General features: G+C 35.5%; 1 protein-coding gene across 4 annotated transcripts; it reads right to left on the bottom strand.

Moving 5' to 3' along the window:
* Positions 1-254: 254 nt before the first annotated feature.
* Positions 255-26,801, bottom strand: PTGR1 (prostaglandin reductase 1). 4 transcript variants are annotated; one of them, XM_074199963.1, is made up of 11 exons: positions 26,735-26,778; positions 24,504-24,560; positions 23,786-23,901; positions 22,552-22,597; positions 20,754-20,813; positions 16,410-16,577; positions 13,386-13,503; positions 12,484-12,639; positions 7,616-7,721; positions 3,793-3,914; positions 255-580 (listed from the first exon to the last, which is right to left on the bottom strand). In XM_074199963.1, the coding sequence occupies exons 3-11, from the start codon at positions 23,889-23,891 to the stop codon at positions 470-472; spliced, it is 993 nt and encodes a 330-aa protein (XP_074056064.1). In that variant the 5' UTR covers positions 23,892-23,901; positions 24,504-24,560; positions 26,735-26,778; the 3' UTR covers positions 255-469. The 4 variants fall into 4 exon arrangements, with proteins under 4 accessions (XP_074056064.1, XP_074056062.1, XP_074056063.1 ...); XM_074199961.1 differs by having other exon boundaries at positions 24,465-24,560; XM_074199962.1 differs by lacking the exon at positions 24,504-24,560 and having other exon boundaries at positions 26,735-26,801.
* Between the last annotated feature and the right edge of the window lie 571 nt (positions 26,802-27,372).

The following is a 27,372-nucleotide window of genomic DNA, read 5'->3' on the forward strand; positions in this document are numbered from 1 at the left end:
GTTTTAACCAGGTTTTTATTGAAGTCTGATCAAGGTAATCCCTAGTGGCATGAATTTCAGTATCAGTTCAGCCATGATCTGTTTGTCCTCATTTAATTTCCTCTAAGCCTTAGTTTCCTTACCTTTAAAATGGAAAAATGTACTGTCTGCCTCACAGGTGAGTGAGCAAGAAGCTGTTATTATTATAATTCTTTTATCTTGCTTTTAGACAATCCTGAAGAGTGTTATACTGGGAAGTAGGAATTGGTGGTTGATCAATGCCTAAAGGTTTTTATTTCTTGATTATTTTTATACTTATAACAAATTTTTAATAATTTTAAATTTCATTCAATAGACTAAACACAGAATTATAGTTGGTGTTTCTTAGTATTTTAAGACAACAGGCATACATTTCTACAAGGTTTTAAGAAACTTGAAATAAACACTAGTAAGCTCTCTGGATTTCCAATGCAATGTACTTTTGGGTCTTTCATACTTTCACTAATGTTTTCCCCACATTCTCTCCTTTTAACATTCCTATGAATGCCATCGGCATATTTTCAAAACCTTCGATGATATGCTCTCGGTACTGGATTTTGCCCTGTGGGAAGAGTAAAATTAAAGTAAAATTAAAATTAAAATTAAAAATTAAAAGGAAAAAACCCAATTCCAAATTGCAACCTTGCCCCAATTAATCAAGGGAGGTAGGTGTGTAGTGGATAGAGTACTAGGAATCAGGAAGACCTGAGTTCAAATGCAATCTCAGACATTACTAGCTATGCGATGGGCAAGTCACTTAAACCCATTTGCCTCAGTTTTCTCATCAGTAAAATGAGGTGAAGAAGGAAATGGCAACCACTTTGACAAGAAAATCCCAAATGAGGTCATGAAGAGTTAGACATGACTGAATAACGATACAATTAAAACAAATATTTCTTAAAATCCTACTGTGAAAGACATCATGGAGTATACAAAGCTAAAAAAAGTGATATATTATATGTGCTATTAGATTGTAAGTTCTAGAACTGTAGGGATAAGGACTCTGATTTTACCAATGCAGGTTGGCACCTTATTTATGATTTATTGTTTTAGAGGGAGACCAATTCCTCTTATTTCTCTTTTTACTTATGAGACTATTTCTCTTCATCTCTTTTGGCAGCTCAGTCTTCTTTGCTGGCTTCACTTCCAGACCACACCTTTTAACTTCAGGTGTCTCATCTGGCTCACCTCTCTTTTTCTGTTACTTCACTTGGTGATCTTATTAAATCCAGTGGATTTAATTATCTCTGTGCTGATGATTCTCAGATCCACCTATCCTACCCTAACCTCTCTGCTGACCTATCTCACATCTCCAGTTGCCTTTCAGATCTCTCAAATTAGATACCCAATGGACATGTTAAACTCACTATGCCCAAAAATGGAACTCATTTTTCCATTTAACCTCACCCCTCTCCAAACTTGCTGGGGCATTACTATCCCCACCCCTCCCCCCTTCCCTAGGCTTGCAACTTAAGTTTCATCTTCCTCTCTCCACTCTTATCTCCATATGCAAGTTGCTATGTATGGGTCTTTCAGTTTCACCTTTGCAATTTCTTTCAAATATGTCCCCTTCTCTTTTATTCAAATTCAATATTAATTTTCAACCTTAACATCAATTTAATAATTAATATTAAATGTAATATTTATATAATTAATTAATATTAATTAATTAATATCAATTTAATAATTAATTTTGTATGTATGAGCTGACTGTATACAAGCAGTCAATTCAGAAATTCTCCTGCATCAGTCAAGATATAATAAATATCACTTCACTCAAATAACTGATATTATTTTATATTCATTGCATTGCAACTTTCTTTTTAAAAATGTTTATAACAAGAGGCGGCTAGGTGGCGTAGTGGATAGAGCACCTGCCCTGAAGTCGAGTACCTGGAGTTCAAATCTGGACTCAGACACTTAATAATTACCTAGCCGTGTGGCCTTGGGCAAACCGCTTAACCCCATTTGCCTTACAAAAAAAAAGACAAAACCTAAAAAAAAATTTTATAACATACTGTGATTCATTTATATAGTCTGTAGGCCTTTGATCTCTTTTCATTGAATTCCCCAGAGCCATATTTTTCAGTCAATGTCTCATCACATTTATTCTATAGTGCCCTTTTCTATTTTGACATCATCAAGTATTAAAGTATATATTGATTTAATTTGAATGCTGTCAACTTCTTCATAGCCTCTATTTTCATGTCATTTACAACAGAAGCTGTAATGCAAGCCACAATTATCTTCATGTTAAGCTTTTAGAAATTCTTGTCTTATACACTTAAATAAGTGTATAAGACAAGCATCCCATAAAATGTTTCTTGTAACCTTTATTTTATTTTATTTTATTTAGGATTTGGCAAGGCAAATGGGGTTAAGTGACTTGCCCAAGGCCACACGGCTAGGTAATTATTAAGTGTTTGAGGTGGGATTTGAACTCAGGTACTCCTGACTCCAGGGCCGGTGCTCTATCCACAATGCCACCTAGCCACCCCTCTTGTAACCTTTGAATGTATACTCTACCTGTTTCTTTAATTGTTTTTCTAAAAATTACATATGAACCCTCTTTCTCTTTACTATTTCCATTATTTTCCTGGTCATTTCTTGTTTTTAGATTTTTCCAAGGCAATGGGGTTAAGTGGCTTGCCCAAGGCCACACGGCTAGGTAATTATTAAGTGTCTAAGGCCAGATTTGAACTCAGGTACTCCTGACTTCAAGGCCAGTGCTCTATCTACTTTGCCGCCTAGCCGCCCCCATCCTGGTCTTATTTTTAATAAGTATATTAATGTTTCTAAGATGATTTATTTTCTCCAGTGTTATGTGTATTTGGTTACTAAACAAGAATTTCATATATATATATATATATATATATATATATATATACATATATACATATATAGCATCAATAGTTAAATTAATATTTATAATTTAAAAACTTTGCAATTCCTAGAAACTTCTATTCCTTTTCCTTGCTCTATTTTGTAATTTTCTTTGCAATGTGGTTTGACATTGCCAAACAATTTATCATCTGGTGGCCAGCTTTTAGGTAATGATTTTCTCTGTTTACTCATGCCATTCCTTGCAGAACAGATACAGAATTTAGCTTGAATGGTACTCACAGTCTTTCTAAAATGGCAGAATCTGGCAGAGCTTATATTTCATAGACATAATCAGAGTTATCTCCTTATCACTATGAAGTAATTTGGAAGTAAATTGGAAATTTCAACTTTTTTTCTTGGATTTTTGCAAGGCAATGGGCTTAAGTGACTTACCCAAGGTCACATAGCTAGGTAATTATTAAGCATTTGAGGCTGGATTTGAACTCAGGTCCTTCTTACTCCAGGGCCAGTGCTCTATTCACTGTATCACCTAGCTGCCCTAATTTTAACGTTTTTTTTTTTTAGGTTTTTGCAATGCAGATGGGGTTAAGTGGCTTGCCCAAGGCCACACAGCTAGGTAATTATTAAGTGTCTGAGACTGGATTTGAACCCAGGTACTCCTGACTCCAGAGCTGGTGCTTTATCCACTGTGCCACCTAGCCACCCTAATTTTAACTTTTAAGATAAAAAATTTATATTTCCATTTTCAAAGGACTTATGAGAGAATGAGTTGTTTGGTACAGTCTGTCAAGATACACTATTGCCAAACCCTAAAGATCCCAAGTTCATGAGACTCTTAGCTGTTTATTAAAAAAAAAATGTCTATGGGAGTTGTGGTAGAAAATTCCATCATAGACTTCGAGAAGAGAGGAATCTCAATTGTACTCTTACCTCTAAAACCCATTTCATCAAGTCTTTTAGACCTTTCTGGCGGATGTCTCCTTGCCAGCGAGTGACAATAAATCCTTCCATGCGTAGTTCATTATAGATAAAGGGATATTGAATATAGACTCCTTTAAGGAAGAAAATATGACATATTTATCTAATTAATGCTAGGGTTTTTATAAGAAAAGAAAAAATTAGGAAAAACAAAGAAAGTTTTATATTTTCCAGCAAAGTATCAATTTCATTTCAAATTATCCATATACTTGTTACTGGTCATCTAAACTCAGGAAGTCAAAGTTAGAAATAAAAATCCAAAGAATAACAAAATATTAGTAATAGTACTCTTTGGAAATCCAATGGATGCCTACCAACTGGGGAATGGTTTAGAAAATAATAAGTTTTATGAATGTAGTGGAATATTATCATATGGCTGAAAATGACAGATATCAGAAATTCAGGGAAACATGAGAAGCTTTCTATTAATTGGCACAGAGTAAAATGAGTAGAACTAAAACAATATAGACAATAGAACTTCAGCAGTGTAAACAAAAAGATCACTAAAAATAACCTAAATTCTTTATAAGTGAAAAACCAGGGAAGATCTTAGAAAATAGTTAAGGAAACATACTTCTCTTTTTCATATCGGGGCAGAGTATTACTAAGGTAGAATGTTATATGCATTGTCAGATTCAGTTACTCTTTTGGAAGGAATGGTATAATAGATGGTATAATCTGGAGGGGTAAGGAAGGGAAGAAGTATTTATAATATCCTTATGTATACCAGGCATTTTACTAATATTATCCCATTTGATCCTCACAACAATCATGTGAGGTTGAAACTATTACTATCCTCATTTTGCAATTGAGGAATCAAGCAAAGAGAGATTAAAAGACCTGCTAGAAATGTATGATTCTGAATTTGAACTCAGATTTTCTTGACTCAGGCCCAGTGCTCTTTTCCTTACTCAGAACTTACTATAACATAAAAGACAATGACAAAGCATATTAAACATAATTTTAATACATTAATATCATTATCTTCTAATTATTTCTAGAAAAATTATTGCTCAGCTGCACAGAGGGCTCAAATAAAGATCAAGGAGGGTAGATATGCCTCTTACTTGGTGCAGCAATGTTCTTGTTTCTTATTTGAGTTGTCAGTGACTGACTTACCCTACAGAATAAAATCAGAACACTGAAAAAGACCTCTTGAGGTTGCACAGTCATTACTACAAAGCATCTCAGAGGTGGTTCAATTCAATTCAAATCAATAAACATTTATTAAAAACCTAGGGAAACATCTAAACTAGAACTCATTATTTCTGCCTCCCATAATTAACCCCTCTTCCACACTTGTCTATTTCTGTCAAAGTTATCACCATCCTTTTAATTACTCAAGTTCACAACCAAGTCTTCCACATATCCATTTAGTTGCCAAATCTTGTAAGATCTACTTCTACAACATCTCTTGAATTTCCTCTCTTCATTTCTTTGTTCCTTTGTTTATTTCTTTTTTCTTTCCTCCTTCCTTCCTTCATTCCTCTTTGTTTCTTTCATCCTTTCATCCTTTCTTTCTCTCTTCCCTTCTCCCTTTCTCTTTCTCCCTTTCCCCTTTCCTTTCCTTTCTTTCTGTCTCTCTCTCTCACTCTCTCACTTTTTCATTCTCTCTCTTTCATTTATATAGCCATCCTAGTTCAGCCCTTGGACACGTTATCTCCTGTCTAAGCTTCTCTAAATGGTCTCCCTGCCTTCAGTTTTCCCCCTTTCCAATCTGTTCTTCTCCCAGCCACTAAAAGGATATTTCTAAAATATAGATTTAGCTATGTCACTCAATAAAATCCAGTGGCTCCCTGTTACCTCTAGGATAAAAAACCAACTCCTCTGTTTAGGATTTGAAATCCTTCACAATCTGACTTCAGTTTACCTTTCCAGCCTTATCATACATTATTCTCATTCAAAGACTCTTGAGTCCAAACAATCTTGCCTTCTTGCTAGTCATATCTTTTTCTCTGACCTATTCATAGTCAACCTTTCATGCTTGAGAATGCACTATCTCCTCAATCCTGCCTCTTGGAACTCCTAATATCCTTCAAAGCTCTAGTTAAGTGTTACTTTCTACAGTGATGCCTCTTCCCCTAAATTAACGCATTTATTTTTGAATATTTATTTATGTTTTTGTTGCCTTTCTCAAAGCTTATAAGATCCTTGAGGGCAGGGACTGTTTTTATTTTTGTCTTCATGTTCCTCCAGTATCTAGTACCTAGCACATAAGACCTATTGGTCCTTAATATATGCTTTCTGATTGATATGATGACAAAATGGAAGCAGTCCCTGACTTCAAGAAGATTACATTCTATAGGGCAGGGGGAGAGATAGGATATACAACATGTTTACAAATATGTATGTATAGTACAAGGAAAATAGAGGGAGAAAGAGTCTTAAATTAATTAGGGATGCCTTTAGAAAGGTGGTGATGATGGTACTTGTTCTCAGCTTTGAAATAAAAGAAGGGTTTTTAAATTTAAATTTTATTTTTAATTTATGGAATAAAACAAGCATTTCTATAACATAATAAAAAAGTGACTGCATATGAAACTTCAAATCTATTATATACAACTTGCTGTTCCTTTTAAATAATAAAGTTATCATGCAAATTGTTTTCCCTCTTTCTTTTTCTTCCCTCTTTAACTACCCCTGCCCTAGACATATCATTAGACACGATTATATATCTATATGTAAAATCATTCCCTACATACTTCTATTTATCAGTTATTTCTCTGAGAAAGCAGAGGTGAGAAAGGAAGTATATTCTAGACATGTGTGAATGCATGGCTATAGGACATGGAGTGTTGAATTAAAGGGATATGTTCCAGTTGATCTGGAATGTAGAGTTTAAGGGAGAATAGTATGAAATGATCCTGGAAAGGTAGAACCAGATTGTAGAGGGCCTGAAATAGCTCTGGGAGGAGAAATGGAACAACCTACTTCGATATTTTGGAAAGAAGGCATTACTATTCTGTAGGTGGGAAAGAAGAGATAATATTTTATTATTATTGCAAGACATTTTCCCTCAAATGCTAAGTATGAGTTATACCTAAAAGTCGCTATTTAATTAAATGGTACTCTGTTGAGATGTTTTTCAGAGGTAAGAGAAATGTCAAAGAAGAGGATGAGATTTTGCTTACTTTCAACTTTTCCCTCATTCTATTACAGAAAATAAATTAGAAATTGGGGTAGAGGAAGGGAAGGAAGAAAGCCAAGAGGCCTTGTGAATGACCAAAGTCAGAAATGAAGAGGTGAATGGAATAATCATATAGGATAATGTTTTGGGAAAATGTTAATGTTGATTACATGTCATGGCAATAAAACTCAATGTTTACAATTTAGAATTTGTTTTATCTTATAGTGACAACCCAAGATAAGAAGAATGCTCAGTTAGTCCACAGAGAAAATAGATCCTTATAAACTTCTCAATCTGAACCCTTTCCCACAGATACTTATATAGTCATGCTGGGTTCACCATTGGTAAATCACTGACTTTAGGGGACATTTTGTCATGTTTCAAAGGAGCAATGAAATCTGCTAGTCTGTTTTGACCTCAGGAGTCTGAGAAATGCTAGATTGTCTTTTTTTTTTTTAGTTGTCCTTAAAGAAGTGGGATAAAAGATTTGGTTAAACATGACTACTTGTTTATACTGAAATAGAAGCTTATTTTTAAAAGAAATTATTCCATATGACATAATTATTAATAAACAAAATTATGGGCAAAAGCATCATATTCATTTTTACTTGTTCAATCCACATCCATGACTGTACATAATTACCTTACCTTGTTGTGGCTCTTCACTATTGTATGTGGAAATAGCTCCACATATAGCAATTCTTCCAAATTTCTTCATCTGGGGAATAACTGCATTTGTAAATGCTCCTCCTACCTAAATCATCAAAGACAAAAACCAGAGTAAAGGGCAAAATTCACAAGTATCTATGTAACTCTTGTTTTATGATTCCTGAGATTCCCAAGTAGCTACTGACTTAATAAAATAGCTCTTTAATAAATAGCTATTTTTGAGCCATTTAACTATGCTCTCATAGTTATGCTATCTGTGGTTAGCTCTGGAACTCTATGGCCAAATTGTTATGTTCAAATACTTATTCATCAGATCCCTGAATTATCTATGATGATACATGTAATGGAAAGGAATTTGGTCTTAACCTCTCTTATCCCAGTTCATGTAGCTGTGGGTATTGGTCGCAGATTATAAGATTTCTTTAATATATTTAAGAAGGTACTAATACTCTACATCCCTATATGAAGTGTGAACATTATTCTTTGATGAGTTAGTATTAAATACTCATTTGCAGAGCTTTCAGTAGTTAAGCATTTAAGCCCTAGGTGAGTTCAGTAGTTTAGGTGAATTCAGGACAAAAGCTGCCTGTTAAGGAGTCCTATTCTTCAGGAAGAAAGAGATGTTTTTCTCCTTCTTCATAGTTGTATCTAGCAGCAAAGCTATTCTCTCAGAAGGAACATCTCATTCACCAATTGTAGAGTCAGAGCTAAAGAGTTTGATATATGACTTCCATGAGTGAAAACACACACTATATACATAGTAAGATAGTCACTGGGGAGGAAGTAGGGTCAAGGAGTATGACCCCTGGCAACAAAGAAGACAGTTGCTTATGAACTCAAGAGCAAAAATAGTGCCCATAATCTAGAGAGAATCAAACCATGGGAACACAGCTGAGTAACACTCCTAGCCTTAGAAGATGTTTTGATTGGGGGGATTGACTCCTGACTCCTGATATCAAGGACTCCACTAGGATAGAAAGGACACCAAAACCCTGAAGTTTTGGAGTTGTGAGTTGACTCAGACACATGTTACCCAGTATATTCAAAGTTTATGTCTATTCTTCCTAAAAATGGACTATGTATTTCTGTGAGAGTGTGATCCAGGCTTATTGGGGGAGTGTTTTGTAGCTAATATTTTTGCTATGCTATCTTATTAAATGCTCTTACTAAGAGCTAATATACTGGCATAATGGGAAGTACAATAGAAAGAGTTCATGAGGGCAGCTAGGTGGCGCAGTGGATAGAGAACCAGCCCTGGAGTCAGGAGTACCTGAGTTCAAATCTAGCCTCAGACACTTAATAATTACCTAGCTGTGTGGCCTTGGGCAAGCCACTTAACCCCACTGCCTTGCAAAAAACTAAAAAAAAACCAAAAAAAAAATAAGAGTTCATGAGCTACAGAGGCAGGAGTTCCTCAAAAGGTACTTTAGAATATGGGGGTCCAGACCTTGGAATATGAGTTCAAGTTGGAGGAGTATTCCAGAGTGGGTACCACACACCTAAAACTATCAGTTTTGTATGGATAATTTGATTCATGCAGTAGATGTATTCCTAAAAGGATATGTGCAAAACAGATTTCTTTTTTTTCTTTTTTGGAGGCAATCATGGTTAAATAACTTGTCCAGAGTCACATAGCCAATAAATGTCTGAGACTGGATTTGAACTCGGGTCCTCCTGACTCAAGGGCCAATGCTCTATCCATTGCAACACCTAGCCAACCTTAAATCAGATTTCTTTAAGTAAAATTAAATTTTGAATTATATTCTGAAGTTGTGAAAATGTAACAACATTGCCTGACTTTAAAGGAACATTTTGTTAAATTATTTTGACCAAGTGATTCATCACCTCTAAATTTATATATTTAATTTATTCTGGACTTCCTAGACCCATAAAATTTAGAGCTGGAAGAAACTTTAAAGGTCATTTAGCCTTATTTTAGAGATGTCATGATTTAGTTGTTATTGGGTTAGGGATAGGAACTAGGCCTAAGATTTAATTGTTATAGGGAATTACAGATAAGGGAACTCCCTTTACTAAGTCAGTACCTTCTTTCCAAATGATAAAGTTAGAGAATAGCCTAAAACATAAATGACTTGTCTAGGGTCATACAGCCAGTATGTGTCAGAGATGAGTCTTGAACTCTGGGCTTTTTGGCTCATTGGCCAGTTCTCTATCAGGTGACCTCTCTCTCTCTCTCTCTCTTTTGAGGGTCACATATAGTTAGGAAATGCAAGGAACCCGGGAACAGCAGTTGCCTTCTGGGGACTTAATCCTAGAGTGCATAGACTAATGCAAAGTTTTTCTGATTTTTTTTGCTGCTTCATCAAGTGCTTTTATTCATTTTCCTTGTAATGCTGATTTATCTCTTTCACCTCAGGATTATTTTTTTCTGATTTCCCTGCTGGAATGTTTCTTCCATTTTGTATAAAACATTTTCTTCTCTCAAATAAGCCAGAGAACAGAGATGAAAAGATGTTCTTAGTTTAAAAGGGGGACAGCCTAGTTTCTCCACTGATGATTACTGATGTTTGTTCTTTATTCTCGAAGAAGACCTTGAGATCAGGAAGGTGATGCCATGACAAGCACGTGAATTGGATTTGAGTGAGGGGCTGCTGTACTAAGACATCAGCCTCACTTTCTCCTCCAGAGCCATCTGGGTCCAGTAGCCAGATGTGAATCAGGACAACTGTAGATGACCCTGAATACTTCTCTAAACTATGGCCAATGGGTTTGAATTTGATTCCTGGAAAAAATTCTAGAATGCATTGATATGCAGTCAAAGGAAAGATTTGTATACATATAGAAGAGCAGCAGAAAAAAACTTCATTAAGAAGATGCTACACTAACCTCATATACTTCTTACTATACTTATGGTAATTTGAAAGATCAGCAAAGACATGGTATATCTATTTCAGCAAAGTAATTGATAAGTTTTCTCATAATGTGAATAAGATGAAAGGATGATTGTTAGATTACAATAGCATTAAATAGCCTTGGATTCAGTCTAATGATTACATCTAAAGAGTAATTGTTAATGAGACATCAAGAGAGTCCTCTATAGTGGAGTACCTCAGGGAATAATCTTATGCTCATCCTCATGTTTGTCAGTGAAATGGATGAAAACATATACTGCATGCTTATAAAATTTTTAGCCTGCAATTTGTCTCTTCCTTGGCTTCCTTCAGGTCTTAACTAAAATCTTGCCTGCAGCAAGACTTTCTCAGTCCACCTGATGCCTTCCCCTAGAAATGATTTCCAATTGATCCTATTCACATCTTGTTTGCATAGTGTTATTGTAGTTAGATCATAAGAACCTTGAAATGCTTATATTTTTTCCTCAATAGTAATCAACAGCATGACATGGAAGCCAAAAAAAAAGAACAAAAAGTCAAATCCATCTCGGGCTGCATTGATAGCTATAAATCATGTCCAGAATGAGAGAGTTGATAGCACTGTTCTTGTTTAGACTATATCTGAAATATTATGTTAAATTCTGGGTACTAAATTTTAAGGATGTTGACAAAATAAATTGCATCCAGAGGAGGTAACCAGGATTGTGAGGTCCTAGAAACAATACTATATGAAGATATGTTGGAGTATATAGGAATGTTTGACTTAGAGAAGAAAACATTTGAAAAGTTAGGGTTAGGGTGGGCCATAATAGCTGTACTTAAATAGTTGAAGGTCAGTTATAGGGGCAGGTAAAGTGATGCAGTGCACCAGGCCTGAAGCCAGGAAGACCCATCCTTCTGAGTTCAAATCCAGCTTCAGACACTTACTAGCTGTGTGAGCTCAGGAAAGTCACTTCACCCTATTTGCCTCATTTTCTTATCTATAAAATGAACCGAAGAAGTAAATGGCAAATCAGTCTAATATCTTTGCTAAGAAAATCCCAAATAGGATCACAAAGAATTGAATACAACTGAAATGACTAAATTGAAAAAATATGGAAAGGGGACTGGACTTATTCTATTTAACTCCTTAGGACAGATCTAGAAAAACATTGCCTTCAAGAGACACAGATTTTGTCTTGATGTGATGAAAAACTTCTTGTCAAATAGAACTATCCAAAAGTTGAATGGGCTGCCTGGACATATAGGGAATTCTCCATCAATATAGATCTTTGAGAGGAGGCTGATTGAGCAGATGGTTGTAAAGGGGATTCCTTCTTAAGGATAGGTTAGACTAGATGATCTCAGAGGTCCCTTTCAGCTCTTGAGTTTCCAGGAATAAAGATAAGTATATCATACTCATATATGTATACATATAAGTATATCATACTCCCACTGCAAAGATACATTAGCATTCACAGAAATAACTATATGTAAAACCTTAGAAATAAATCTATTTCTTGAAGCATTCACTCTCATGTCCAGTTCTTTAAATGGATAGAATCTTATGGGTTGGAACTGAGAGGCTTCCATAGTAGAAACTGAGGCTTTTAATGACAGGGAATGAGGCATGGCTGAGACTTGAGGTTTCTCAAGTCACAGAAGGATTAATTCTCTTCAGGTACAGCAAACCCCTTCTGGGTTTTTCCAAAAGAATGACAGAGTTCTCCAAAAGTTTCCCAAATATCAAGTTGTTTATGAATAATTTTTATTTCACAGACAGTTAAACAGTTAAAAACACTGGCTCTCTGATGATGGATTTGAATTTGTATAAGCAGCTCTGGCCCCTATCTAGACTAATCACAGGAGAAATCTTCATATCCTTTATCATTTGTATGGAAATAAGCCTAATTAGACTTTGTAAAACCCTAATACAACCCTTTCTACATCTTTGTGAGGATTTAGGTAGTATCTAGTTAGGTATTGCCCTCTTTGGTGAAAACAATTTGGACTTACATTGTCAAAGAAGCAATCATAGCCATCTGGAGAAGCTTTCTTTAGTGTTTCTTCTAAAGATCCCACTGTCTTATAGTTAAAGGCAACATCAAAACCAAGTTTTTTAAGGATTTCAACCTTTTCATCTGAGCCAGCAGAACCAACCACTTTGCAGCCCTAAAGAAATAAAGGAGAAAAAGAAACTAGTGATTTTTAAGATTCAAAGATGGCCCATAACTCAGTCTTACCTAGCCCCAGAAGAACTCCAAATCATTCTAAATAACAACTCCCTACTTTGAAAGAAAGTGGCTTTAGATTAATAAGTATTCATAGAATCCTCCAACCAAGAGGCAATTCAAGGTCTCAACCATTCAAGATCATTTGATACTTCATTATTGAGCTTGTTTATGAAACAGAACTCCAAAGCAGAGATGCTGCCATTCCTTTAGTAGGCTGTTAAGGAGTTGAGTATGCCCTTACTTTAAAAAAGAAATGGACTTAAAATGAAGCAAGATAGTAGTTTCCTTTGAAACCCTATGTATTTTATTTTTAGGAATTTAAAAATATTCTGAGAAGGAGGCCAACAAGATTGCCCCAGATTTCCAAAAAGTTTCAACAGATTGCCAAAAACAACGACACAAAAAAAGACTAAGGCCCTCTGTCAGAGAAATGCAATTTCTGATTGGACCTTACTGTGCTGATTTCTCAAATAATAACAAACAATTTCTCTTACAAGAACTTGGATGTGCTTATGTTCCCTCTGTTCCAAATCATATTTTGTCAGTGATGGAATAATAGCTTAGTAGTCATTGAATTTCCAAACTAGAAGGGATCTTATGGATAATTTTATACAATCCTTTCACTTTATAGATGAAATAAATGAGGCCCTGACATGTAGAGACATGCAAAGTTCCATTACTTACTTTGATTTTAGCAATCTGTCCCACTACTGAACCCACTGCTCCTGATGCCGCGTTGACAATCACTGTTTCTCCCTCCTTCAGAGCACAGATGTGAAGGAGGCCAAAGTAGGCTGTTAAGCTGAGGAGACGTAAGCAAACATTCTAGTAACTACAAACTGCAGACTTCACCAATGAAATTAATAAAAGTTTCTTCACTTTACTTCATTAAGAGTTTAGATGGGTGGATGGGAAGTGGAGAAAGGGAAGGAAAAAAAAGGGAAGTAGACAAAAAAAAACTTTATTTGTTATTCCCTCATACTTCCAATCTTTTATTATATCCTTTAATGCATCCCTTTATATTTCCCAGGGTAGATGATGGATGTTCTTTTTGGAGACAATTGTGTATTTAAATCGAGGACTACTGTAGTCTAGAATTTGTTATTAAACCATTTAGAAACAAAAGCATAATCCATATAAATGTATTATTTTGCAGTAATATCATTAATAACTCAAGTGCCAAATGCAACATTCTTTGATGGATCCCCAGAGGTCATCCTGGGATCTCAGTTTCAATTTCTGTTTTTCACTAGCATCTTACAAAGAGGCTTCAAGTTCCACTTCTTTACTTTTGGAACATGAAGGAAAAGAGAAAAGAAAAAAAATTCTTCAGGTTTTAACAGGTTTTTTTGCCTGACTTGTACAAGTTCAAACTTTCTACCCCTTTTTGTTGCTTGAGTTTTCCAGACTCTTGAATGTTGCTGAATCTACAAGCTCAGGTTCTAATTAATTGTCCTCCAGCTTTAATACTTTCTTTTAGGCCTCAGCATTTTTCCATTGCTCCATTCCTCTGGGAGAAATGGACTGAATCCTGCTAAGGGAATTTAAAATGTTTATTTTGAGTGATAATATTCAAAATTTTCTAGGTGTCATATTTTATGAAGGATATTGGTTAGCTGGACAGTGTACAGAGGACTGTAATCAAAGTGTTGAAGGACCATAAATTAGCTGGACAGTGTCCAGAGGACTGTAACCAAAATGATGAAGGGTCACAAGATCATGTCAGTTGAGAATTGATGGAAGGAACTAGAGATCTTTAGTCTGAAAAAGAAAATTTAGGGGTATCTGATGCTGCCTTTGATTAGTTTTGAAGGAATATCACTTGAAAAGGGATTAGATTTGTTCTATTCCCCTTCCTTATCCTTTCAATTAAGATCAAAGAATGGAAATTTCAAAGAGGCAAATTTAGATTTGATTGACTTGCTAAAAACCCAATAGGCGAATTGGCTCCCCTTGGAGCTATGTTGCTCTCACCAGAGGGCTTCAAACAATAGTTGGATGTCTTACTGGATACTCTGAAGTTTTTTCCAACACTGAGATACTTTCATTCTATGATTTCTAGCTAGACCTTAAAACAGAGTTTAAGCAATTCTTAGAGAGGAAAGAGGAAATGAGTTTGTCTTCTCATTCTCTTTCTAGAACCTCACTATATTCTTTTTGTCTCTAGGTGGTGCATTGAATAGATCAATGGACTTGGAGATGTGAGTTTAAAAACTATTTCAGACATTGTATATTCCTGAGGAAGTTACTTATCCTAAGTCTCTGTTTTCTCCTCTGTAAGATGGGGATAATAATAATAATACCTTCCTCACATGGCTGTTGTGACAATCAAATGAGATATTACATGTAAAGCACTTGGCCAATAATAAAATTCTATAAAAGAGTTATTATTTAGCTTCTGTAATAATTTACTTTTATATGAACTCATATATGCTTCTCATCTTTGAGGCACAAACCTCAGAAATTCCTTTGATAGGGGTTCCTGGTTTCAACATTGCATCTGCTGTTGAGTCTAAGCAAGACATAACTACTCAACCCATTTCCCATTTCCCCCCTGTTATGGTCTCAGATTTCTTTATTTATGAATTTATAGCTTGATTTGACTCCTTAAAATACAATTTTCCAATTATAACATCTTAGTTATGTAAATAATTGCATCATGTAATTGTATTTTACTTTGCAGTTTTTCTCAGTCTATAACTAGGGGAATACCTAATTTCAATCAAATTTGACACCTTAAAAACACAAACCAATGACTGACATAACTTCTGCCTAATTAGCCTCAATAAAAGTTTGTTGGGGGTTTTTTTTGCTGGTGAGTCCAGAAAAAAAGTGTGGGTATCAGATGAGGGAAGGTTCTCAGAGAATCCCAATGAGGGATCTTTAGGTGAAAGAAATATTAGGGATTATCTCAATAGAATTATGTCATCCAAATAATTTGTGGGAATTTTAAAATAGGTATTGTTTAAATTGATATTAGATGAACCAGTCACTTAGGAAGGCTAAGCAATAAAGCAATGAAAAATAGAAAGACAAAAACATTGAAAATAACTCCAATGTAGGAGTTATTCCCTTTCACCCCAACTCACAAGCTGCCTGCAGGAAGCTTATAATCAGGATGAGTCTGGGTTTCTGAACTGGTGTTCCTAAACTGGCCCTCAAACAATGACTACAGAGCTAAGTGTAGGAGAGGAGAGCAAGTGGCCAACTAAGTGCTTTCATGGCATAGCATTATGACTCTGGGAATTCTAGTTACTTGTATGACTTTCTCTATGTTTCTATATTTGTGTTTTTGGATTTGCAAAAACTTTTTGTTCTGGGTCATCAAAGTTTAGGTAATTATGACTGCCACAAAGTCAATTTACAGGTGCATTTTTGACAATACTTTCCATGTCCTTTCTTATTCTCTTAGTTGTGTCTGTGTTAGAAGTCACAAAATCTTTAGAACCATGATACTATTATCCCTTTGCTCTTCTTTCCCCTCACCTCTCTTAGATCCATCTTTTTGCCATACTCGGCAACATAATCCTGAAGCCTACTTGCTCTGGTCTTTCCCTTGCTTTCATTCCTTTTGTTTTACAAGGTGCAAAATCCCTTCCCTTCAGATACTTTTTAAATTTCTGGTAAACATATTTTCCCAGATTAATAACCTGGGACAATGGAATATTACTGTGTTGAATTAAAACGAAATGAATCCATAAGACTTACCCTGGCATGCCAATGGTCCCCAGAGCCAAAGACATGGGTAATTTGTCTGGCCACTCAGTAGACAACATCTCTAGGTCTTTTCCATTAGAGATGGAGTGAGTTGTCCATCCTAAAGCAGCCACCACACAGCTGCCTACTGGAAAGGCTGAGTTCTTACTTTCCACAACTCTGAAAGAAAAAAAGGACTCAAACCAATGAATACTTACAAAATTCTCTCATTTCTCTAAGGGAACTGGGAAGATAACTATTTAGTGCTCATAAGAACACTGGTATGGTAATATAACTATGGAATGTTAAGAGTTATTAAAAAACCTATGTTAACAGTAACTTGTATCAACAAAAAGTATTGATTTCAGGGGCAGCTAGGTGGCACAGTGGAGAAAGCACCAGCCCTAAATTCAAATCCAGCCTCAGACACTTAATAATTACCCAGCTGTTTGACCTTGGGCAAGTCACTTAACCCCATTGCCTAGCAAAAATTTCCCCCCAAAAGTATTGCTTTCTCTGCTCTTCTAGCAAGTTAACATGGCTTAGTCTAACTCTACTCATTTTTAATTATTAACAAGTCATGGGGGGGGGGGGCGGCTAGGTGGCATAGTGGATAAAGCACCGGCCTTGGAGTCAGGAGTACCTGGGTTCAAATCCGATCTCAGACACTTAATAATTACCTAGCTGTGTGGCCTTGGGCAAGCCACTTAACCCCCTTTGCCTTGCAAAAAAAAAAAAAGGAAGTCCTTGGGCACCTTAGAGAAAACAGTGGTACACCAAGAAACAGAAAACAAATTACAAAGATTTGGGGACAGAGTAGGTAATGAGGAAATGAAGCCATATTTATAGGCAATTTAAAAAAAATTTCTCTGAGAGTTCACAGATAGGAAATGATTGTTGTAAAAAATGAAAAGGCATCAAAAAAAATTTTAAATGACCAAAGAAGACAAGTTTAGCAATGAAGGGGAAGAGAAAGATGAAATAGAATTTGGAAGGGCTAGAAAGGTTAAAGAGAACTGAATTTATTTTAGATAGGAAGAAATCAATGGAAAGAAAAAGAATGAGGATATATGATAAAGATGGCATGACATCTGGAGTAGAACACTGCAGGCAATGGAATGGAATGGGATAAAAAGTACAAGTAGAGGGATTACCTTTAGTTTTAAATAGTTGCCAAGAATGTCTAATCATTTGCATTGATGTTCAATGTGTTTTTTTCTTTTTTTGTTTTTTTTTTTAGATGTTTGCAAGGCAAATGGAATTAAGTGGCTTGCCCAAGGCCACACAGCTAGGTAACTATTAAGTGTCTGAGACCGTATTTGAACCCAGGTACTCCTGACTTCAAGGCCAGTGCTTTATCCACTATGCCACCTAGCCACCCCCTCACCACCCCCTCAATGTGGTTTTAATAATTTTTTAAAAATACACACAAATAGGGATAGTGATAAAGGATGATAATGAGGATCATAATATATTCTGGCCAGGCCACAAGTAAATTAAGTAAATTTGGGAAATTGCATTCATTTTTGAAATGAAGAACCTGAGAAATAGGATGAAGAGGAGCAACAGAGTTGTTTCTTCCTCTATAAGACAGTCAGTATGTGTTTTTTTTTAATGTTCTAAATCACAGAACTAAGTTTTTTTGGAGTCAAATGGTGTATTTATGTAGCAGTGCCAGAGAGATGAGGGAAATAACTCTCTTTGGGGTCAGACTCCTCAAAGACTGAACCTGAATCCAGAGCAGGTTCCTTGTAAGAAGGCTTTTCCCTCTTAAGGCTACAAGTGACAGGCAAAATGCAAGTGCTGCTTTTTGGAATATATTTTTTGAAATTTAGAGATAGGAAATGAGCAGAAAACAAGTCTATCATGGAGACAAAGACCAATTGAGACTTGTCTTGGGGCAGGCAAGTGGAAATGCTCAAAGAATTACCTTAAGAAGCCTCTAGTTCAATTCTGTTATTTTATATGAAGATATATCTATATCTAATCTATATCTATATCTATCTATCATCTATCTATCTATCTATCTATCTATCTATATATATATATATAACACATAGAGATAGAGAGATTAGGTGATCTTGTGTTCACAACTGTCAGTTTAGTTAGAGTAGCAGAGCTGCTATTTTCTCATCTAGTTCTACATGATAAACTGCTTGGGCATATCAAAATAGCTATTCTGTTGGTATGTCAACCTCAGCAAATCCAAAACAGAAATTACCATTTCTCTGCTCTCTTCTTACACAATTTACTTCCTCTTTTAAAACTCCTTATACATCAAGAGCACTATGCCAGCCAGGTAGCCCAGTGAATAGAATGCTAAGCCTGGAGTCAGGAAGATCTGAGTTCAATTCTAATCTCAGACACTTAGTAGTTTAATCCTGGGCAAATGACTTACTCTCTACCTGCCTCAATTTCCTTAATTGTAAAAGGGATAATAATAATAACACCTTTCTCCTAGGGTTATGGTGAGGAATATAGTTTAAAATGCTTCATGTGGTAAATAGCACATAGTAGTAATTAACACTTGCCATTTTCTTCCCTTCCCAAACTTCTAAACATCTTTCCAGCTACCCAGGTTTGTAACCTTGATGTAATGTTAGACTCTTCACTGTCCCTCATGCCCAAAACTGTTGCTAAATCTTTTTTTCTATCTCCAAGATGTCTCTTGCTTATGTCCCCTTCTTTCTACACACACAACCACTACCTTAGTTTGGGGCTTTATCACTTTTGGTTGGCAAAAGTCTTTAACTTGGATCCCCTGCCTCAAGTCTCTCCCCTTTCCAATTGCCCAAATGTGATTTTCCAAAAGCACAGGTCTGAACATGTCATCCTCTTACTCACTGGAGTTTTGCAATGACTCTCTATTTCCACTGGGATCAAAGTAAAATGTTGGTATTTTTATTTCTTTACAACCTGAGTTCTTTTTACTTTAGAGTTTTTTTTTTAAGGTTTTTGTAAGGCAAATAGGGTTAAGTGGCTTGCCCAAGGCAGCTAGGTAATTATTAAATGTCTGAGACCGGATTTAAGCCCAGGTATTCCTGACTGACTCCAGGGCTGGTGCTTTATCCACTTCGCCACCTAGCCGCCCCTACTTTAGAGTCTTTTTAAAAAATATTTTGATACTTTCCATAGGTTATAAATTTCAACCATACTGTTCTTTAGATACTGTTTATTTTAGTATTCCTTTAATATTATGCTCTTTATCCTATATCTAAATTTTTGCACTAATTACCTGGGATGAACTCTTCATCTCTATATCTTGGAATCCCTGAGGATGCTTCCCTAAAGGAAACTTTGAAACGTAATTGAAGCACTACTTTCTATATGAAATCTTTTTCTGATCTTCCTAACTATTCCTACCAGCTATTAGCTATATGATGCTGGATGTAAAGTAAGGAAGGCCTGAGTTAAAATCCTGCTTTAGGCTTTTATTGTGTTACTTTGGGCAAGTCTTTTAACCTTTGTTTATCTGTTTCCTCAACTGTAAAATGAGGATAATAATACTAACTTCCACTCCAAAGTTGTTATGAGAATCAAATAAAACAATATTTGTAAAGCACTTTGTTTTGGGGAGACAGTTGATTAAAAAATTAAATGACTTGTTTAGGGACATATGATTTGTAAATATCTGAGGTCAAATTTGAACTCAGGTTCTCTTGACTTCAGAGATAGTGCTGTATCTACTGTGACACTCAGCTGCCCATGTAAATAAAGTACATTGCAAACTTTAAAGCAAAATGTAAATTTTAGCTATTATTATTATTATTGTTATCCCCAAATTGCCTTTTATTAATTTAAAATATTCATTATTTACATATATGTATAAGCTCTCATTAGAATATAAAATTTTTTGAGAAGAGAAATTATTTCATTTTGTCTTGAATCCACAGTATTTTAGCAGCCTTATATATAGATGCTTAAAAATAATATTCCCCAACCCAATTAATTTAATAGTTTATTATTTAAGCCAAATGCAATATATGCATGTGTGAATATATACAAATGGAAACCAATCCTTAATAAAAAAATTCAAACATAAATAGCTTTTGCACTAAATACAAGAATTTAGTAGGGATGTCAATGGACACAGAAATCATGGTAAATTAAACCTACAAAGAGAGGGGAAAATTCCACTCCTGATTTATGAAAGAAATTGCATAATTTTTCATATATTTTGAATAATTGAGAGTACAGGGAACTCAGGAAGCAAAGTATTTCTATAGGGAGTGTGGTGGAACAATGTGACAAAAAGAACATTTCAGGAGGATTCTGACTATTCAGAGATTCTGGGTTGATGTAAGATTAAAGGGCCCCCATGTTTTTAAGAGCAGATAGATAAATCAAATATAGTACCTGGCAACTTGGCCTCCCATAATTGTATCACCCTCCTTCAAAGATTTCTTCACAGCAACTCTGAAAAATACAAACATCAGTAGTGATACATGTTTTGATGTATCCCTGATAAACTGGAAATATTTTATCTTTCATTTAAAGTAACAGTGATAAGTCTGTTTCATAGTGAATTTTATTTATTTCATACAATCTGGAAAGAAGGAATTTGTAACTGTCACTCTGAAATGATTCTTTGTAGTTTGAAAAACTACTTAAGTGACTTTAACATCATGACAAAATGACATAAAGGTGTCTGTTGTGCCTAATGCCAAAGAACTGGTTTGATAACTCTTGTCCCCTTCTTCCCCCACTGAAATAATCAGTGGGATTGGTATCATTACATTCACAAATGAGTTTCTAACAATATTCTTCAGGCTGAAACCCTTTCTTCCTTAATACAGGATAGGTGGGAAGGGATTTTTCCCTTTTATTGCAAGCTGCATGTTCCTGATGGTAGAGTTTCAGAGGGATTTCCTGGGTTGTTCTGACTTTGTTTCATTTCAGAATATAGTTCAAAGACTGGAAAATGGGACTGGATTTTTTTCTGCCCCAAAGATGAAAGCAGCCTGGGTGGTGGTGGGTATCAAAAGGACTTACACAAATGCTAGCAGAAGCTAGCTTGTACTTGCACTCTGAGTTTGAGATGGGAGTATATGGCCCTGGTTTCTAAACTCCAGTCTCCTTTGAGGGGCTTGAGGTAAAAGGTGGAGAATCTTGATTTCCTAGGTAGATTTCCAGTGAAGGGAGATTTCGTGGGCAGAGCTATCTTTGGAGGTTGCCTTGACCTCAACTCCTTCTTCCCTCACCCTTTTCCCAGATGAGGAAATAATAAGGCACATAAAGCTATGGCATGGTACCAGGCAGAGAAGAAGGATCTGGATTTTGCTCCCTGTTATCACTGTGATTGATTCATGCAGTTTAGCAGCTCCAGTGTATATCTGCTTTACAAGGAGAATTCAAACTACAAGGTGGCACTATGAGTCTGTGAGGGATTGTGGGAAAGTGACATTCATAAGAGAAGGAAGAGAATAGTGCTGATTACTTATGAACTATGAATATTCCCATATTTGTTTGTAGGCTTATTGTGAGTGCACCTTTTGCATGTACTTCATTCTCTGTGGCAGCCATCCCCTCTCTGGGGGTCTCTAATATGGCAAATATAGATATCTACAACCCCCATAAAAATAGGCAACAATTTTTTGAGAGTCTAAAGAAGTCTTAAGATCAAAAAATTCTATGGAATTAAATAAAGGTTGCCTTTTATCATGTCTTGTCCATGACAGAAATCATAGCATATGTCATCAATTTGTATGCACACATGAATGTATATCTATCTAGCTTTTTCACAATCCAGGGTCATGAATTTGTTGTCCTAATTCATGTCTGGCCAGTGGACCTAGATGGCTCTGGAGAAGAAAGTGAAGTTGGTGACTGAGCACAGCACCCCCTCACTCAGTTCCTCCCAATTCCTGTGCTTGTCATGGCATCACTTTCCTTGAAGTCATGTTCCTCTTCAAGAATAAAGGACAAACATTATCGTATTCAGATACTACCCCCAAGAAGTTAATATATGAGTGAGAAAACTCATGCCAAGGATAATGACTTTTTTACTGAGATAATTCCCAAAGACAAGTCTAGTTCATGTGAAAACAGAGTTTTGAGTACTCTGAGCTACAGGTAATAGTGTAAAGAACAAACAGAGTACAATGGGAACATTTTTATGCTATTTTAAAGGATTTATACTTAAAAAGAATAATACCTCATGTAGGGGTCAAGGCTGAGGAACAAAGCTTCAAGCAGGACCTCTGCAAAACAAAATTTTAGAACTTATTAACTTAAGAACAACTACTTTTATATAGTATGGTAACATAGAATAGAGATTTTTAATCCTTTTGCATGTCCTGGCCCCTTTTGACAGCTGGTAAAACCTATGAACTCTTTCTCAGAATACTGTTTTTAAATGCAAGAAATAAATTACATACAATTACAAAGAAATTAATTGTACTGAAATACATTTATAAAAATAATTTTTTTCTTAAAGTTCACAAACACAGCTACAAACCCTTGATTTAGAAAATAAAATGCACATGTCCAATGATGGTTATTGCAGTCAACTACCTCTAGAGGGTATTGTCAGCTTTCTAGGAAGGGACATGGGTGAACAATAAAACTTCATAAAACTCTCACAGAATGCGTGCAGATGTTCTTAAATAAAAAAGATAAAAGCAATTACAAAAGATAAAATGGACAACTTTTACACATGAACTGGGATAGATGGTCTTGAAAGCCCCTTAGATTCTGGGTTAAGTTCCTTAAGTTATTCTCTATGACGCTTTCTTACTGTTATCAAATTCAGTAACATAGAGAGTTTCAAGGATTCTCTGTAGAGACTGTTCCATTGTGTCTAAGGACATTTGATTTTTATTTTGACAAATGAGTTATATTTTGACTATGCTTTTTGGGTACATTTTAGAGTTCAAGATTTGTGATGGTACGGTGTTCCCAGGGCTGGTGAAGTGTTTCTATTTACTGTCTCTTACTACTGTCAATGATTTTATAAGGGTTTCTATTTTCATTTACATAGCTTACTGTCTCTTCTTATTGCTAATGATTTTATTCTGCTGTTATGTTGACAAGGGAGATTGTTTCCCACCCCGCTTTTGTAAAATAAATTTTGTTTTTTACTCTTTCCATTTTAAGTGTGGTTCATTTTGTAGGAGCAAATCTGAACCCCTAAATCAACAATTCATATAGTATCTCTTCTGCCAGAAGCATTTTCTAGTTCTCCTCAATTTTAGTGCTTAAACCCTGCAATTATTTCCAATTTACCATCTATGTATCTTATTTGTACATGATGTTGTATATTGTCTCCCCCATTTGACTGTGTGAGCTTTTTGAGAGGATTGTTTTGTACCCTTCTTTGTATCCCTGGCACATAGTTGGTTCTTAATAAATGCTAATTGACTTGACTTTCTAGAAATTAAATGATTTACCTCCATTTTTTAAGTCTGGTAGCTTAACCTCCTTTAGTTCAAAGTCATTTTTGGTTGGTAGACCTATAAAGTGCTTCTTCAATGTCCAGCACTTAGCATAAACCATCCTGAAGCTCCTGGAATGAAAATAGAAACACATCATTAAATCCAACCTAGCAATTAGTTTTACTCTTTATCAAAAATTCAGCTCTCTCTTGCTCTCTCTCTCTCTCTCTCTCTCTCTCTCTCTCTCTCTCTCATTTCATAGAAACATAGGTTTTGACTTCTCATGTTTTTTCTTCCTATCTCATGGTTTTCTTTCTTTCCCCTTCTAATTCCTCATACACAAAATGACTAATATGTAAATATGTTAAACACAAATGTAAATATACAACCAGACTGTTTGCTACCATGGGGAGGAGGGGAGGGAAGGAAAGGTGGTAGAAAAATATGTAGGGGGTGGCTAGGTGGCAGTGGATGGAGCACCGGCCCTGGAGTCAGGAGTACTTGAGTTCAAATCCAGCCTCAGACACTTAATAATTACCTAGCTGTGTGGTCTTGGGCAAGCCACTTAACCCCCAAAACTAGCATATATATATACACACACACATACATATGTGTGTGTGTGTGTCTATGTGTCTGTGCATATATAGGCTTGTGCTTGTTGTGGAAAAAAACCAAACAAAACAATGGATTCAACCTCAGGATTTGAGTTTTGATTCCTGGCTTTGCCATTTACCAGCCATTGAAAAGTGGAGAAATTGTCCCATTTCTCGGGGTCCTAGTTGCTTCATCTCTAAAAACAAGAGGGAAAGAGTATATAACTTTAAAGGTCTCCTTTCACATGCTACATTTCCACTTTTTTTTCCACCCTTAGAATATATGGAAAAGGAATAAAAACCAGTTGAAGCCATAAAGTTCATTGTTCAGTTATAGAAAACATATACATTAATTTTAATGGCATAACAAAGTACCCTTTTCACTTTCATTTTTCTTCCTTTGAAATAGTTATTCCCTTGTGCATTTTCCTAATTTTTTCTTTCTATCTTTATTAGAGATAAATGTAGTCAGTATGTGTATTGTTTTGACTCTACCTTTCTTCTTTCTGATTCTCTCATAAATTTCCCTGCAATTCTTTGTATATATTTCATTGTAGTAATTTTTATAGGGCACAATCAAATTCTATTATGTGGGTACCACAGCATGTGGTTTGAATGAATTCATGCAGTGGAATAAATATGAATTTGGAGTCAGACTTGCAGCCAAGTCATTTCTGTGTCCATAGACAAGCCATTTATCCTAACTTCATTGATCAATATGCTGGTTTATACTCTTAAGTACAAAGGAAGGCTCTATTGAGGCAACTTGATGGGAGTGAAAGATTGAGAATTAGGAAACACTGAATTGAAATATTATCTTGGACATTTATTAACTGTGTGAACACAGGTGAGTCATTTAACCTCTGTATGCTTCAGTTTCTTCATCTATAATTAGGGATAACAATAGCATCTTCCTTTCAAGATGGTTTTGAGTATAAAATAAAATAGAATTTATAAAGTACTTTTGTAAATTTTTAAAGCATAGTATAATGTTATCTATTATGAATGTTAAGAAGTTGGACTGAATCCTAGTATCTAACTTATATCCTTCCTCATGTTGTTTATATCAGCAGGGTCTGAATTGATGGAATCTGTCCAGTATATCTGAATCATGTTTGAGTGTGTGTGTGTGTGTGTGTGTGTGTGTGTGTGTGTGTGTGTGTGAGATTAGTGTTACTGTAAGATAGCTGTATTATTCCAAGTTATTTACTTTCCCATACTTCTGGACTGGTTTTTACTCTGTATCCTTATGACTAAAATTCCACCCAATGAATTATAGTATGCATTTAGCACAAAGCATTGTGAAACAGCAAGCAAACTAACAATTGATTTCAAGGAGGGGAACTAAAAAAAGAGCTTTTCAGAATTTCAAAAGTGAGACTGTTGCTACTGCAATGTACTTCTTTTCTCTTTCCAGGTGTGCAATCAATGTTTTATTTTTTTAAGTAAAAATCATAGCTGAGAAGTCACCAAAAAGTAACAAATCATTAGATAAGGGAACTCCCATAGTTAAGTCATATTCAGAGAAATTCAAACATGGATAAGGACTTTGTATAATCACACTCTGAGAAAATACTGATTTCTTTTTTAGCCCAAGTGAATGTTCTTCTCCAAACACCCTTAATACACAATGGTTATATCAGTAACTATCACAGAACTATTAATAATGCAATCTTTTCTATAACTTTTCATGTTCCTTACAGATATAAAAGAGAATATAGACATTGTCTTAAAGGCTAACTTGGACCCTCAAAAGAATTACAAATGAATAGACAATAGCAACCCATTCTACTCATTATTCATTTCATCTCTGTGCCAAGCCACTGACTAAGTTGTTTTAAAAAAAAGATATTAAGAAAAGCATCAAGGCATTATAAATATCAAGCTGTCAAGCTGTAAGTGTTGTGTTAAACTGTACCCTTGGACAAATCCCTTAACTTCTTACTGTTCTCAAACAACTTTCTAAGATTATTAGTTGTAGTACAGTTGGCCATCTGCTTTGGTAGAATGACCTTCCTCCAGGATGCCTAATGCTAATCATATCAGAGGTCTGGTCCCCAAATTAAATACAAAACAGTCAGACATTAAATGATAGCATTCCCTCGCTAGCATCTAACTACAGCAATGTAATAGGGACTAATGACATTCTCATATGCATTAAAAAAAAAACCAAGACCTAGCTTTGGGCATTGTCTTCTGTATAATCCTAGTGTTTAAAATTCTGAGATCTTAACTATTTCAGTAGGTCAAATTAAAGATATATACATAGAACCTAGAAATCCTGACTCTGTACCAGTAACTACAGGCTGTGTCTCTTGCATAAATCTCTAAAATGCACTTAAAAAAACAATCAGGAAAAACATTTACTCACACACCACTTCCTAGGTGAAGCAATCAGTAGAAAGAATCAGCAAGAGTTCTGCAGACTACACCACGGCACTGTGTTTTTATACTCATTTATGAAAAAGGGTGGGGCTTTTTCTGAAGCTTGCCCTAATTTCCCACACTCTCTTGTGAGGAGGAGTGCCCAGTATTTTCTGAGGAGGAGGAACTATTCTTTTTCTATTTCTAGTGGGATTGTTATAAGCAAAGTGCAAGGCAGTGGGAGAAATTGTGGCAGAGATATTATTTACTGGAGTACTAGTGCTTCTGGAAGCTACACTCCCTTTCTCCCTCAACACTCTAACATACTAGAATGGCACAGAGAAAAGGGTATGGTAGCAGCAAACCAGGCTGTAGATTTATCAGGTCAGAGGTCAAGATCTTCTTGAGGATTTTAATCTCCTCATTGGGGAACTATTACACTGAAATGCTTATATTACTACTTTCCATCCCACAGTCTTATTACTTTTCTCTTTAATGTTGTCCAAATTCAGCATTTTTTCCCCTATGTTTTAATTGGTAGAGACCAACGGTGTTTAGTTTCATAGAATCACCTTTCCTGGGGCTAAACATCTAGGAGGTAAGTCATTTTTCATTTATGGATAGAGCAATACTCTTCAATTCTTT

The sequence above is a fragment of the Macrotis lagotis genome, chromosome X, assembly GCF_037893015.1.
Source record: "Macrotis lagotis isolate mMagLag1 chromosome X, bilby.v1.9.chrom.fasta, whole genome shotgun sequence".
In the NCBI taxonomy this organism is placed as follows: Eukaryota; Metazoa; Chordata; class Mammalia; order Peramelemorphia; family Peramelidae; genus Macrotis; species Macrotis lagotis.

Coding starts and splice junctions, on each gene's coding strand:
- PTGR1 (XM_074199961.1), bottom strand. CDS start 24,499: ATGGCAAAGCCAGGAATCAAAACTCAAATCCTGAG. Junction 20,814..22,551: donor AGCCTTGACCCCTACATGAG/GTATTATTCTTT, acceptor TGTATTTTTCAG/AGTTGCTGTGAAGAAATCTT. Junction 7,722..12,483: donor ATGATTGCTTCTTTGACAAT/GTAAGTCCAAAT, acceptor TTGATGATTTAG/GTAGGAGGAGCATTTACAAA.